The sequence below is a fragment of the Zeus faber genome, assembly GCF_960531495.2.
Source record: "Zeus faber genome assembly, chromosome: 19".
Lineage (NCBI taxonomy): Eukaryota > Metazoa > Chordata > Actinopteri > Zeiformes > Zeidae > Zeus > Zeus faber.
The window spans coordinates 9,943,940-9,958,939 of NC_137206.1; the positions used below are offsets into that span (position 1 = coordinate 9,943,940).

A 15,000-nucleotide genomic window follows, 5' to 3' on the forward strand; every position below is an offset into this window, starting at 1 on the left:
TTGTTTCTGAATAATGGCTGCCGCCGCTTCCGTGCTAATGCTAGCGCAAGCTTACTAGTTCTAAAACTAGGCATATTTGTTATAAAACTAGGTATACTACTTATTAAACTAGGCATACTAATTCTAACACTAGGCATACTACTTATTTAACTAGGCCGACTAGTTCTTAAACAAGAAATACTGGTTCTAAAACTAGGAATACTTGTTATAAAACTAGGCATACTACTTAATAAACTAGGCATACTAGTTCTAAAGCGAGGCATGCTACTTACTAAAATAGGCATACTAGTTTCTAAAACTAGGCATACTACTTATTAAACTATGCAACTAGTTCTACAACTAGGAATACTAGTTCTAAAACTAGTCATACTACTAATTAAACTAGGCATACTTGTTATGGAACTAGGCATACTGCTTATTAAACTAGGCATACTAGTTCTAAAACTAGGCATACTATTTATTTAACTAGGCCTACTAGTTCTTAAACTAGAAATACTGGTTTTAAAACTAGGCATACTACTTAATAAACTAGTCATTCTAAATATATCATATACTACATTTATGTTAAATTTAAACCAATGAAGTTGTACATAGTGTGTTGGAACTTGTGCTTAATATGGTGTTAAATATAAAAAAAAATGTTTTTATGTATTTTTCTTACTTTTCATGACCAAAATATTTTTTACATTTTTTAAGAAGTAAACTAAAGCACATCTTAAGTTAGGTTAATATTTCGATATGCTTTATACTTTCACTGCACAGTTTATCAATGACTAGACCAAACTGCACTAGACTGTAGAGAAAGTACAAATGGGTAGAAATGTACATTTAACACACTTTATGTATTAAAAATATACTTTCACTATGGAAAAAATATTTTTTTGTTCACCTGGGATTTGCTTGAAATGACCTTTCAAGGTGGTCGAGTCAAGTACATTTCATTTACCATTTCCATTTTGACGTTATTGCTTCCCGTACAAACCTTCCGTCGGCTGCCCAATCTTGGACGAGAGGTGATAAAGAACATTCCTAGCCCTGACGCAGCATTGTGTGAGATGGGCTCTGGAGAGTTTGAGTCACGTAATTGCTTGGCATCCTAAGAAAAAAAAACCAAAACAAAAAACACACGGGGGCCTTCACTACCCCTCTCTCCGCCTTGTCGCCCAGGCAAACAAGCCCGGCTTACAAGCGATCGCCTCAACGCGGCGGCGACAGGCCTCCATAATGCATGCGGTGCTAGGAAGGAGGCTACGTTGGTTACCATGCAAGACAATACCTTGTGGTGATGGTGAAAAAAAACAAAGCAGTGAAAGTGCAGGATGTGTGTGCGTGTGCGTGCGTGCGTGTGTGCGTTGGGTTCCTGTTGACAGTGCTGACAGCTTGCCCACAGCTGGCCGGTGCCCATGGAGGAAAGAGATATCGCTCTGTCCTGTTCTGCTCTTACATAAGTCCACACAGAGGAAGAGTTGAGTTTCTACTTGAAAGGTGTCTCATATAAACGGTTGCCGTATGTTTACACGTCAGTGTGAACGCACAAATCAATTTCAGATTAGTGGGTTACAGTGTGGTGATAGTAGGGTAATAACCATAGATAATTATACAGCACCTTGACTTTGATAGAGACTCCTAAATTATGCTTTTTTTGGACATCATGCAATTGTTATTTATTTATTTTGTTATCTATCTATCTATCTATCTATCTATCTATCTATCTATCTATCTATCTATCTATCTATCTATCTATCTATCTATCTATCTATCTATCTATCTGTCTGTCTGTCTGTCTGTCTGTCTCTCCGTCCGTGCGTCCGTCCGTCCGCCTGTCTGTCTGTCTCTGTCTAGATAATTATACAGCACCTTGACTTTGATAGAGACTCCTAAATTATGCTTTTTTTGGACATCATGCAATTGTTATTTATTTATTTTGTTATCTATCTATCTATCTATCTATCTATCTGTCTATCTGTCTATCTATCTATCTATCTATCTATCTATCTATCTATCTATCTATCTATCTATCTATCTATTTATTTATTTGTGTATTTATTTGTTTGTTTGTTTGTTTGTTTGTTTTTTTATTTATTTGTATCTATTCTTTTATTTGTTGTAGCAAAAAATAGGTGCTAATCACTTTCTGCTTAAAAATATATATATTTTACAGATAGAAAATTGCTCTCACCATACAAACATTAAGTTTTATTCTTGGCTTATTATTCAAAACAACTATACTTTACATATTTGCCATTGAATCCCGCGTTTATTTCAATACTCCATAGTGTCGATGCAATTATCCCAATTCTGACGCCTGCCCGGGAGCGCCTTACATGTTTTAAGGAATAATACATACCCCAGTTATTTCCATTTGATATTGTAATTAAAATACAGCACACGGGAGGGGACAAAGAATAACGGGTGCTCAGGTTACAGCGAGGTTATGCGGGGGAGTTTATCATGGGAAGAAAGATGAAACCGGAGACACCGGCGACAAGCAATGGATTATTGATATAGACACACCGTTGGGTGGGATCTAAGTTGTACGTTGTCGTCGTGTGCACGGCCGACTTTTTTCCCCTCGGTTGACGAAGACTCGTTTGTGTTTGACAGGATGAAGAGGAAGTTCTACTCGTGGGAAGAATGCATGAACCTCAGGGAAGTGAAGGTCAGGACGCTTTCCACGCAGGAGCTATATGTAGAAAATGAAATACCACCGGCAACGTGAAAACACCCAAGGGTCAAACATTCATCTTTTGGCGTCATGTTTATACCAAATTATACTAAATATATACGTACGTGACAGTTTCTTGGCAGCGCATGCCAACATATCTCAAACTACAAGGGGAAATGACTTCATGCAGTATATCATATTGCCCTGATTAAATCAGCTCCATAAACAAGCCGGGCCCCAAACCCGATGCTCTCGACGCGACGTATGGAATACGTGATGCTCCCTGATTGCTTTTGCCTCTTCCCATGCGTCCCCAGTCTTTGAAGAAGCTCAACCACGCCAATGTGGTGAAACTGAAGGAAGTGATCAGGGAGAACGACCACCTCTACTTCGTCTTTGAGTACATGAAGGAGAACCTCTACCAGCTCATGAAAGACAGGTGAACCTTGCAAAACAACACTTGTAAACATTTTGGATGGGTTCGGCGGATATTGCTGTTTTGTGCAGGCTCCAATTTGGTCAAAGATTTGGTCACGGAATCACTCAGTGTGGTCGAGGTCTCGAAACAATGATCAGATGATAAATCACCTACATGCTTTGTAGTCACATTTAGGCATTTCTGAATCCTGTTCGGGCCTAATGCAATTGTTATTCAATTCAAAATACTTCCACCTCACGCCTTGTCCGTGCTTCTTTTTCACAAACAGAATGGAATTAAGTCGCAGATCGCGTAGAAAGGCTCACCGGGAAATCTCGTGCGTTTTATGTTCGCAGAAACAAATTGTTACCCGAATCGGTGATCAGAAACATAAGCTTTCAGATTTTGCAAGGCCTGTCGTTTATTCACAAACATGGTAGGTGCTCCGGCCGCCTTTCCGCCGCCGTCGCATGACGAGTCCAACGCACACTACAAGATCACCCCGACTGTTTGCACGAGCAATGTAAATTATATGCCCTCAAAAAAATTTAAAATACTGATGGAGCCTTTAAGTGGACTAAATCAGTAATTTTTTCAAGAGCCAAAATTTGGAAATTTGTAAATTTCACGAGTGTGGTTGAATCTTGTAGTTTGCGAAACCCTTTCGGTCACCAAACTCTCTGGATTAAGGCGGGCTTGCATTGTGTTGGGGGTGGGTGGGTGCTGTGTGTCAGGGGGCTCCACTCATCCAATCACAACGCACGTACTATTGTTTCCATCTCTTTCACCTGGACTGTCATTGCTTTTGTTTATTTTCCATTCACCTCTTTTTCTTCTCTTCTCTGCTGTTTTTTTTTGTTTCCTCTCTCTTTCCAATCTTCGTTTCCGCCCCGTCTGTCGCTAGGGAGAATAAGATGTTCACTGAGAATGAAATTAGGAACATCATGTTTCAAGTGATCACTGGGCTGGCTTTTGTGCACAAGCATGGTAAGGAGCGTTGCTCTCTCTATTGCTCTGCTGCTTACTAGAGTCACGTGATTTAGTTGTATCGCTTTCGGATGATTCATCTCACAAAGAAGCAACAGCGCATTATGTAATAACACCCCATTTTGTAAAAACTCTGTACTAAACATCTTGGTACGTAATAACTTTTTCTGTATTTTTTAGTAATCTTTTACACAGTGCTCGAAGTGGGCCGGTACTCATGGGTTCTCACAAGCTGCCGGTGCTCTGTTCTGCCCTCTCGAGTGGACAAATCAAGTGGACATATTGTAGAATATATCATATTTTATTGAGTCGGAGCGCACCTTTTCTTTCGATTATTAGAACACACAAGCCGCGAGCTTCAAAATACTTTTAGTCGGCGTGACTTTCTTTTTAGCGACATCAAAGATGAATTGAATAATTACTGTATTTCCGAGTAACCTACAATCATCTCTCGATAAACTTAAGCTATGCAATGTAGGCTGTGGTCAGAACGGGCCTTCCTTCTGCAGTGCAGTGGGAAGGAGCACGATCTGGGACGATATCAGGCTTTATCGCCCTTTCCCTCCAGGTTTTTTCCACCGGGACATGAAGCCAGAGAATCTGTTGTGCATGGGACCGGAGCTGATCAAGATAGCAGACTTTGGACTGGCCAGGGAGATCCGCTCCCGGCCTCCGTACACGGACTACGTATCGACTAGATGGTGAGGATTTCTATTTCCGCCTCGCGGCTCCTCGGCGTGAGGTGACGCAGCGTGGGATCTCGCCAGAAATGCCCTGGCGTTTCTGCGTGAGTGTGTTTCGATGCGGGAGCGGGGCGAGGCGGCGGGCGTGACATTGTCTCTTTGGTTCGGTCTTCAGGTACCGTGCTCCGGAGGTGCTGCTCAGGTCCTCCAGCTACAGCTCCCCCATAGACCTGTGGGCGGTGGGTTGCATCATGGCCGAACTGTACACCCTCAGACCGCTCTTCCCCGGGAACAGCGAAGTGGATGAGATCTTTAAAATCTGCCAGGTGTTAGGCACCGTTAAGAAGGTGAGATGCACGTAAGCTTATAATAGCGTTATAGGATGGGCCGGTGTCAGTGTCTCGGTTATTGTTAGTGCGCAACCACCTGCTAATAAATCCGAATCAGTAGAAATTATTCCGAGTTGTCCATCGCAGCTTGATCAACGCACCGGCTCTCCAGCTCCGTTCTCCATGTCGTCTTGATTTTAGTCTCGTGCAGAAGCAATACTTAGTAGTGGCATATAACTTTATAGGAAAACTTTTTTTTCACAACTATTGGGAGCTCCAGTAAGTGCTGATGGGCTTAGAAACTAAATGTGTCTTGACACGTCATCACAGGCCAGTCAGATTCCGCATTGACAACGATTCTGAATTGCAGCCTACCATAGGTGACCAATCATTTTCAGAACTGGCAAAACTGGAATTGTGCTGTATAATTGCTTATGTTGGAACAACATGGGAACTTAAATGCCATCTACCCAATAAACCTATTTCCTCAGTCGGATTGGTCGGAGGGCTTCCAGTTGGCCTCAGCCATGAACTTCCGCTTCCCCCAATGCGTGCCCACCCACCTGAAGACCCTAATCCCCAATGCCAGCAATGAGGCCATTACTCTGATGAAGGACATGCTGCAGTGGGACCCCAAGAAACGGCCAACTGCTGTGCAGGTTCGTTGGGTCAGGGGGGGGCCTCAGGCCTTTCTAATCATCCACATAATTCCCACTGAAACCCAACATGTAACTACCATGATATCCAAGACAGGATTTATTTCCTCTTGAAAATGTGATTTGTGTGTCTTAGACGGTTTTCATTACATATGTGGTTCAAAACCGGAAGATGCCTAAGATGCATCAACCTCATAATGCCAATCAATTGAAGTGGTGCCTAAGCCAAGATCCATCTCCTGTGCCGCTTTGGGCCTGTGCGTCATTATCCCGCACCTCTGCTGGTGTGTGCACCATTGGATGTATGACTCATTGGAGATGGATTGGAGAAATTATGTTTTAATTGCATAATGTCCAATACATTTTGCAATTAAAAGGTGATTTCTACTCCGCTGAGATTGTTTGTTTTCCCCAATCAGTTTTTCCACCAGCAGTTTACAAGGTCTTCCAGGGGTTTCTATCCGTCTGTTGTCAAGTGTTCTAAGCTTTTGTAGAGGCTAGTAGGCAATCTTGCTTTATGTAGACCTATTGGTTCGATATTTGTTGACTACAAAATCTAGCAGCTGTACTCAGAGAGCTTTACTCCACAAAAATAGATATGCTTTCTCTAAAATGTATGTTTACAGCTTAACTGTGACACCAATAGCGACGAGTTATCTCATTCTCTCCTCTTTTATACGCACTATTTTATTTACCATGGTTGAATAGGAGCCCAATTTTTCTGAAAGTCGATCCCGGGACACGTTTTCATTCCTGCCCAGATTAGATGAATTTAGAATGATTTATTTCTAATTATTGCCTAAAATAAGCCTTACCTCTGTGTTACATGTGCATTTACCACCGACACCTTGCACATTATATACTGTATGCACCTATTTAAAACTGTTTCTAAGTTACCATACAATCTGTCATCAAGCTTCCCCTGGCCTGTAACCCTCCGTGCCCCATTAAGATGATGGTAATCCTGTTCCTTAAAGGTGCTTTTAAATCCCTCCCCTGCACCGTCTCCAGGCACTTCGATACCCATACTTCCAGGTGGGCCAGGTTTTAGGGCCCCGCCCTCAGAGCCAGGAGATTAGGAAAATCAAGGCCAGGCCGCCAGCCCAGCGCCAGGCATCCGAGACCAAGGCAGATCCCCAGCAGTATTCGTCCGAGTCCAAGGCCTCCACCTCCTCGTCCAGATCCCTGCAGCAGCCCCTCCAGCAGATTCCCATGCCGCAGGCCGAGAGCAAGCATGAGGTGCAAAGCCATACAGTATGTATCTTTATATCCGACATACAGTATATCCCGCTTGATTATTTTATCTCGTCTTCCATTTCAATGTTGTCTTGACCCAGGCTTCTCAGGCTGTATATTTGTGTCAACCCACTGACCTATTTAGGAAGTAGACACAGCCAGCCCAGTTAATTCTCATTAGACAAGTCAAATCCAGTGAGCCAGTCACATTCCATTCTGTTTCAAAGTGGCCATGACCAATCATACTCCGCTGAACCAATACATAACTAATCTTATAAACTGTATAAATCCACTTTAAATCACGTCGGGGTCGTTGCTTTACACTGATGAGCAAGATTCCTGGACTGTAGAATGAGGCTACGACTAATGAATGATGTGGAGTATTTGAAGACCAGTTGGATTTTTTCCACTAATCTAAACTAGATGCAGAAATTAATTTGGTCCAGGCACCGGTCACCTACTGAAACGACTAGACCTCAACAGCATATCCACAATGCTTCCCCCACCCTCTTTCCCTCCATCCCCTCCGTCCCCACCTCTGCCCGCATCGACTGGTCCTCGCCGATGCTTTGAGCTGCCCTCTGTTTCTTCAATGGCCGGTCAGATTTGTCAACTCCAGCCCGCTCACTCCACTCCTCCGTCCTCCTCTCCGTCATAAACCCTGAGGACCCTGAAGTCTGTTCAGGTTGCGACTGGACCCAACCTGCACTGACCTCTCCACTTCATGAGGATCTTCACCCATTTTACCCGATGAAAAAATGGACCCCGCCAATGGACCCCGAGGACTGGCCAACGGATATTGGCCAAATGATATGGATTCTCCCACTGCAGATTTCATGTCTCTATGCTCGTTATGATTGGGAAATTAGAACCAGGCGTTACAGGATTTTGAATAGCGGCGTCTTCCCCCACAGAAGGCGGTGGCGCCGGGCAGTGAGAACAGCGGCGGTGGGGCAGGGGGGCTGAAGAACGGCCGGCGGCGCTGGGGTCAAACGGTGGTCAGGACCTCAGACAGCTGGGAGGAGTCCGACCCCTCGGAGGCCGCCGTCTCCCACTCCAAGAAGCCCAGTCTGGGGAACAGCGATGAGGAAAGAGGCCAGAAGGAGGCCACGCTACAGTAAGTTTCTGTACGATCCACTACGGTGCTGTGAAAACATCTACACCCTTCCCGTCATCTACACCCAAACGTCCTCTCGTTTTGAAAAAAGTAACTCAAGACTGGCAGAAAACGAGTGTCACACTTGCCTCTTTAGGCTGAAATCTTTAACTAGCTCCACCGCTGGTCACACCCCATTCATGATGTCATCTTACTACTTTTCCCATTGAGTGCAGATGTGGGCGTGGTTATTGGGTTCAGGGAATTTCTCCCCATTGCTTTCCCTGATTGGTTACAAACTTTTCCTTTTTGATGCTGAAAAGTCCTATTTTGGCATCTAAAGTGATGAGGCTCCTGGGCCGTGCTCTGGAGATGTTTGAGCTCGACTTGTGCCCAAAGAGTTCTTGCTAGTATCGCCTTGTTAGGTCTGGGTAATAGCGGTCAAAGCTAAACAACTCAATTCGGTTCCCTTCACCGGCGCGATGAGTAGAACGTTGACGTTCCAGACGTTGGCACGTAAATAGACAGGAATATCCGTGTGTCATTCCATCATTTCATATCCCATTTAGAATCCAAAATCAAAATGAGAAGTTATTGACTTTTTTACCGCATGGGGGGTCCATGAAATGTTGTGAGTGTGGGTAGCGCTCCGTGGGGAGCACAGTGGAGAACCCCCACACCCCCCACCGGGCTCCGAGCTACTCCAGCACAGCCCCAAGCCGGTCCCTGGACCGAAGGAGTGTTTCCGCTCCCGGAGAGCGGACCGGAGAGCGGACCGGAGAGCGGACCGGAGAGCGGACCGGAGAGCGGACTGGAGAGCCGGCGCTTCCGGTCCTTCCACTGTAGTGTTGTGTCGTTTATGAACGATCCGATTCTTTTAAATGGCTCATTTTAGTCAGTTACAAACAGCTGATCAGTTATAAACAGCTGATCGATTATTAACAGCTGATCGATTATAAACAGCTGATCTGTTATAAACGGCTGATTGGTTATAAACAGCTGATCGGTCATAAACAACTGATCAGTTATAAACAGCTGATTGGTGATAAACCGCTGATCGGTTATAAACAGCTCCGAGCGATCCGATTCTCTTGAAAAAACAGAAAATACTTATTTTTTTTCCCCAAGTTTTACAGTTTTATGTCGTTGTTTGTTCAAGTTGCTGTCTCCTCTACTGTTTTGTTCCCAATCGCACCGGCACCATGACACGCCCCTTTTTCCGACGTGTTCGTGACGTCGACCCTGACGCACCGGGGAAAAAAACGGCGTTTCTGCTGGCAATGGGAAAGGTGTCGATCGCCTATTTCTAGCGAGCTTAAAAAGTAAAAAATGGTCCCAAATCGTCCGGCCTCACGGGTCGCTAACCCTTTTGCTTCCATCTTATTTAGGTCCAAAGAGCAGAAGCCGCTGTACTCCTTCAGCACGGTCACAAAGCTGCCCAGCAACATCAAGGTCGGCCGAATGGACTCCGGCCTCTCGGGCTCCTCGGCGCGGCAACACTATCTCAGCCAGTCCCGGTACCTACCAGGTACGGCCAAACGGAGAGGCCAAAATCTTCGGGGGGGGTTTGGGGGGGGGGGGGGGGGGGCGCGACGGGAGATCTAGATCCAAAGTTTGTCCCGTGGTCTGCCCGCCAGGCTTGATCGGCAGGAGCCAGCCGCCCTGCGCGGAGGCGGCGGCGGGCGGCGCGACGCTGCGCGACCTGTGGGACGACTCGACCAGCGCCGCGAATAAACCTCTGGCTCCCATCGGCGGAGGGTTGTCCGTCGCCAGAGTCAATGCGGGTGAGCACCGGCGCCGTCCCACGCGGGGGGGGCGCGGGGGGGGGGGGGGGGGGGGGGGCTTCCCGCTGTGCGAGAAAGCCTGTCTTGCCAGGTGGCAACCAATACGAGACCATGCTGGCACACGTCATTAAGGGCTGCACCGACACGGTACGACTTTTGATGGACGGATGTTTGCTGTTGAGAAAGACTAAAGAACAGAGCGCCGCTTTTGGCATTCATTGTGAAAGCACCGTAAATAAAGGGTCATCAAGGATCCTGTCGGACACCGCTGAGTATTCAACGAAGGTGCTCTTTGAAGCGAAATGGAAGGTTGCCCAATTGCTTAAACGTCGACAAAATGCGATTTTTTTCAAGCAGCGGCCATTTGGGATGCAAACGGCGAGTGGGCGCTCGCCCCAGCTGCAAACGAGCCTCGGCGTCACCCACTGTTGCGCCAACGCGGCGCCTCCCGCTGACCCCCCTCCACGATAGCGCCGCCGCTAGCGCCTGGGATCCAGGCCGAGCGCCGGTTGCTCCGAGGGGGCCGGGCCGGTTGGGGGCGCAGTCTGCCGGCTCGGGGGGGGGCGGGCGGGCGGGCCCTGTATGAGTCATTTGTCATGTAGACAGACACGCGGTGTGCCCCCCCCCTGCTGTGCTCCCTCCCTGGCGTCTCCCTCACACACTCGGCCTGTCTCCGAGTTTCCCCGCTTTCTGTTTTCCGTCTCTGCCTCTCCATTGCGTATTCATGAGCTGGGCGTTAGATCCAGTGTCCCCTCAATGGCCCCCGGGCCGCCCCGCCACCCGCTGTTAGTTTTAGCTCCGGTCCTCCCTGCTTTTCTTATCTTCTGCTTTGGTTCTTATGTTAAAGTACTTAACATTATGTTGGCAAATAAGCGTTGCCTTAAGTGTTTGCTGAAAGCCAGGAGAGGTGTCACCATGTTAGTTTTGGCTGGGTCTTTTAATGACACAGATTACGACTGTTTGTGCTCTCCGTGTCTTTTATTTCAACAGATTCCAGTCTGTTTAGGTGCTCTGCCTAGCCAAATATATACTGTTTATCATTACTGTGCTGCTTATGTCATAAACAGCTCATCGGTTATAAACCACTGATCAGTTATGAACCGTTGACACCGCATGCTACACGGCTTTAAGCTAACGTGTTACTATAGCTAACATGTTACTACAGCTAACATGTTACTATAGCTAACATGTTACGACAGCCAACGTGTTACTATAGCTAACATGTTACTACAGCTAACATGTTACTACAGCTAACATGTTACTACAGCTAACATGTATACTATAGCTAATATGTTACTACTGCTAACATGTTACTATAGATAACATGTTACTACAGCTAACATGTTACTATAGATGACATGTTACTACAGCTAACATGTTACTATAGCTAACATGTTACGACAGCTAACATGGGAGGATGGGTGAAATAGCCGATAATAAAATAAAAGCCAAATACTTAAATTACAGACGGGGCATTTATTTAACAACATGGTTACCTGCCGCAGACACGTTTTGCAAATCAGTAAAACCTTTTCCTAAATTTAGCTGGTTTTTGACAAGCCATTGCTGTCCATCCAATGAGGTGCTTACATCTGCATGCCTGCGTCATTCCAGACGACGGTGAAGACAGCGAGGTGCAGGGGCAAAGATCCCCTGTCAAACCTCTTCATTTTGACTGTTTCCTTACCACACAGACGGATGCGCCTCAGGCGGAACGGCACGCTACCGCGGAGACCTTCCGGCAAATAATAAACATGTTTTGTTCGTTATTCCTTATTAGACGACGTCCTCCCCGCCGCCATTTTAGCAGAGCTCAGCGCTACGAGCGCCGGAAACGGACGGGGCTCCCCCTCGTTGCTCCGCGTTTGTCACGGAACGCCCGACCCCCGCGTCTTCCGTACCCCCACCTGCGATTCTTCTCCTTTTTTCCCTCACACGCCTCTCCATCTCCCTTCTGCCCCCCCCCCCGCACGCGCGTCTCCTTCGGCCCTTTTTCATCCCCCCCCCGGCATGGGGCGCAGGAGGGGGCGCCCGTAGCCCTGCGGACGGCGGGTCGGGGAGGACCCCCGCGAAAGGGAGGACGCTGGAGAAAATCCATCCCGGCAAAGGTATTTGATTCGGGAGCCCCCCACCACCCCCAGCACAAACACCGGTCAACACGCTTTGTAGTTGTTTTATTTTTCTCCGGAATCGCTGGAGGGCGACGGGCGGTAAGATAACAAGCAGCATGGCGGCTGACGTCAAAGGGCTTCAGGTGTTTGAGCCGCCTGCTTAACATGTGAAAAGGGACCAAAGTGCTTAACCCCTCCGCTGCGGGTGAGGGTGCAGATCCGCGCTTTAACCCTTAAAAAAGTAAGAACCCCAGCGGCTAAATTGGGCGGTGATTTGCACTAGAACCCCCCCCCCCACCCCCAGCACGCGGGGCGGACAATGGGGGCGTTTGACTAATGAGGCTGATTACGATCTACGGGCCGAGGATGGAAGGTGTCGCTGGTCAGGAGCGGCCGCTCGGTCGTTTGGTCGTTGGTCGCCTGTTAGATCTTCATTAGTGGCGTCGCAAGCGGTAGCTGCGTCTCCCGGGGGCCCGCGGGAATTTCTCACGCCAGTCAACAAGCGCAGACTGTTACATATTTAAGGGATAACGTCACGTAGGTTATTTTGCGATAATGACCGGCCGGCTGTGCATTATCCCATTATTATTATTATTATTATTGTTGTTGTTGTTGTTGTTGTTGTTGTTGTTATTACACGACTGCTTGCTAAATAAAACAATACATTGGCATGAAATTGTGATTTTAAATGATTTCATAGAACGGCTGACCGCCGATGGCCGCTATCGACCGGTCATTATGGAGTACCCCACAGGGCCGTGTTAAGTGTACGCGCTTGTATGTGTGTTTGGTGCTTTTGGTGTCTCGCACGGTAAAACAATTGCTCCAAATAGCCACGTCCGCTCTCTTCTCCTAGGGAGCTTTGTGAGCACCAAGTACAACCTCTCCCGTGGCTACATGCCGTCCGTCCAGAAGAGGGAGGTGGGATCGGTGGGCCAGAGGATCCAGCTGGCCCCTTTGGCCGGGCCGCACGGTAAGGTTTCATTTCTTCAAGCCGTCGGATGGTCCCCTCGGGGCCGGACGCCGTCACATCACGTCGTAACATTTTTCCGACGACCCGCAGCTCCGGGGGGGCTCGTCAGACTCTTAGGAGACTCGGAAGATGCTGCCTTTCCACCTTCCGACTGTTCTGTCCCTGATGTCTGTCCCGTCTCTCTTTTGAAATGTCCCATCTAAAGCGCCACTCTGACTGTCACCGTGCATGTCTCTTCTGTTTTTTTCCTTCACCCTCTTTCAGTCAGTCTTTCTTCCTCGCCCGATCATAAAAAAGACAAGGGCAAATTGGCCAAGCCAAAGCCCGCGTGCGACCCGTCTTTGTGTGAAAGCAACGAAGGTAACGTCAGGGCGGAGGCATTGCTTTATGGGACGCGCAGTATAAACCTTTGTTTTCTTTGACGATGTCTTTGATCGGTGGATTTTGACCCGGTCTTCCAGACTACGAGGGGTGGAAGAGGAGGACCGACAGGGCTCCCATGAAGGGAACCAGCTACGCCGCCCTGGGCAAAGCCTCCGGAAACCTCCTGGCCCGAGCCACGGCCGTGCAGCCGGTCCACGGCAGGGTGGACTGGACGTCGAAATACGGCAAACTTTAAATGGGACAAACCGTCATTCGGGGGGGGGGGGGGGGGCGAGCCGGACAGTGGTAACGAGCAGTAAGAATTGGAAGCCCGCGGCGCTCCTCATCAGATGGGTTAATTTGAGGCGGATATGTTGGGACATTTTCATCCAAAACCGGATGGTTGTCCTCACCTTTTATTCAGAAATGTATTTAAGAAAAATCATCGACAGAGTATGCCAGGAAGTACTTTATGTCTAGTAAGTAGATGGATAGAATGGAAGTGAAGCTCTTCCGAAGGAAAACCGATCGTCTCATTCCCTATTTCTTTGGTCGAGCCCCGCACGCTGGCACTTAATTTTGTGATGTATGCAAACTGAAGTTTGCGGGATCTATGCGGGTACAATGTGTAGGTTATTTCTACAGTTCACGGTGACCAGATATTCTTCCTGGATTTTATTAAGGTTTTCTATAGTGCAAAAATCATATTCAAATTGTTCCAAAATCATCATTTTCCTCTTTATTTACCCTGTGTAAGCCATAAGGATGACCCATTTATTTTGCTTGTGAGAACCATGACATCCAGCTGTATCACACACCGCAAGACAATGGAAAACTTGTTTTTATGACGAAAGCTAATAAACTTTTTAACGATTTTGTAATCATTTTACAAACTAGTTTCATGGTGTTTCATTTATGGTCAAAAACGGCAATGGCAGACAGCGTTCTATACAAAGTAATTTAATTGTTCTTTTTTTTTCAACAAAATAATGTCAACATTTAACAATAATAGTGCCAACAGGCTGTTTTGGAATATGGATCCATGTAAGCTGTTTCTTTTGTCCCCCTCCTGGGTTTCTGGAACGCTCCATTTGGTTAGGTCCCCTGGGGATTCTGGAGTACCGACACGCCGAGCTTCCCCAGCATCAGAAGACTAAAAGCAAAAAAAACAAAACAACAAAAACAATACAACACATAAATAGTAACACCACAAATTGCACATAACGGCATTCAGGAACACTCATTTACAGTACCTAGGTGAGGCTAGAAGCTGTAAAACCCAAAACACGAAGCTTTATTTTCCACTTTTCAAATGGCCAAAAGATGCCGACATGCTAGAAGTCGACATGCAAGACCACCCTCTCTAGAGCCAGTGTTTGGTTTGTCCATCCTGGTCTACTGTACAAACATGGCGGTTCAACACGGCGGCTTCGGTGGAAGTGTACGCCTCATTCTCAGGTAATGCCACCACAACGATTCTCATTTTTATGAGATAATACACTCATTAAAACGTACTCATGAATATATTCCAGTTCTGCCAAGTCCGCTCCGTACAGCCTACACACTGCACCTTTACCTTGGTATTTTTTTGTGACGGTGCAATAATCAAAGTATTCTTGTGGTATCGATACCTTGCTCCACATATCAGGCCAGCGGGCATGAGCTTCCTGGATCCGTAGAACCTCTTTCCCATGACGGC

At 46.9% G+C, this 15,000-nt stretch overlaps 2 protein-coding genes across 2 annotated transcripts in view; one reads left to right on the forward strand and one right to left on the reverse strand.

The window, feature by feature from the left end:
- Window positions 1-13,559, forward strand: part of mak (male germ cell-associated kinase) — a 16,499-nt gene extending 2,940 nt beyond the window's left edge. Inside the window, exons 3-14 of the mRNA XM_080020207.1 lie at window positions 2,605-2,659; window positions 2,983-3,104; window positions 3,988-4,070; window positions 4,639-4,771; window positions 4,929-5,100; window positions 5,574-5,741; window positions 6,750-6,992; window positions 7,889-8,091; window positions 9,459-9,598; window positions 9,708-9,854; window positions 12,822-12,938; window positions 13,400-13,559. Coding sequence (XP_079876333.1) covers window positions 2,605-2,659; window positions 2,983-3,104; window positions 3,988-4,070; window positions 4,639-4,771; window positions 4,929-5,100; window positions 5,574-5,741; window positions 6,750-6,992; window positions 7,889-8,091; window positions 9,459-9,598; window positions 9,708-9,854; window positions 12,822-12,938; window positions 13,400-13,557 — 1,741 coding nt within the window. The 3' untranslated portion in view covers window positions 13,558-13,559. The remainder of the gene's footprint in view (window positions 1-2,604; window positions 2,660-2,982; window positions 3,105-3,987; window positions 4,071-4,638; window positions 4,772-4,928; window positions 5,101-5,573; window positions 5,742-6,749; window positions 6,993-7,888; window positions 8,092-9,458; window positions 9,599-9,707; window positions 9,855-12,821; window positions 12,939-13,399) is intronic.
- Window positions 13,560-14,245: 686 nt separating this feature from the next.
- The window catches only part of tmem14ca (transmembrane protein 14Ca), a 2,024-nt gene continuing 1,269 nt past the window's right edge, over window positions 14,246-15,000 (reverse strand). Inside the window, exons 4-5 of the mRNA XM_080020206.1 lie at window positions 14,933-15,000; window positions 14,246-14,454 (exon numbers count right to left, since the gene is read on the reverse strand). The exon at window positions 14,933-15,000 is cut by the window's right edge and continues 20 nt beyond it. Of these exons, the coding sequence (XP_079876332.1) occupies window positions 14,397-14,454; window positions 14,933-15,000 (126 nt within the window). The 3' untranslated portion in view covers window positions 14,246-14,396. The remainder of the gene's footprint in view (window positions 14,455-14,932) is intronic.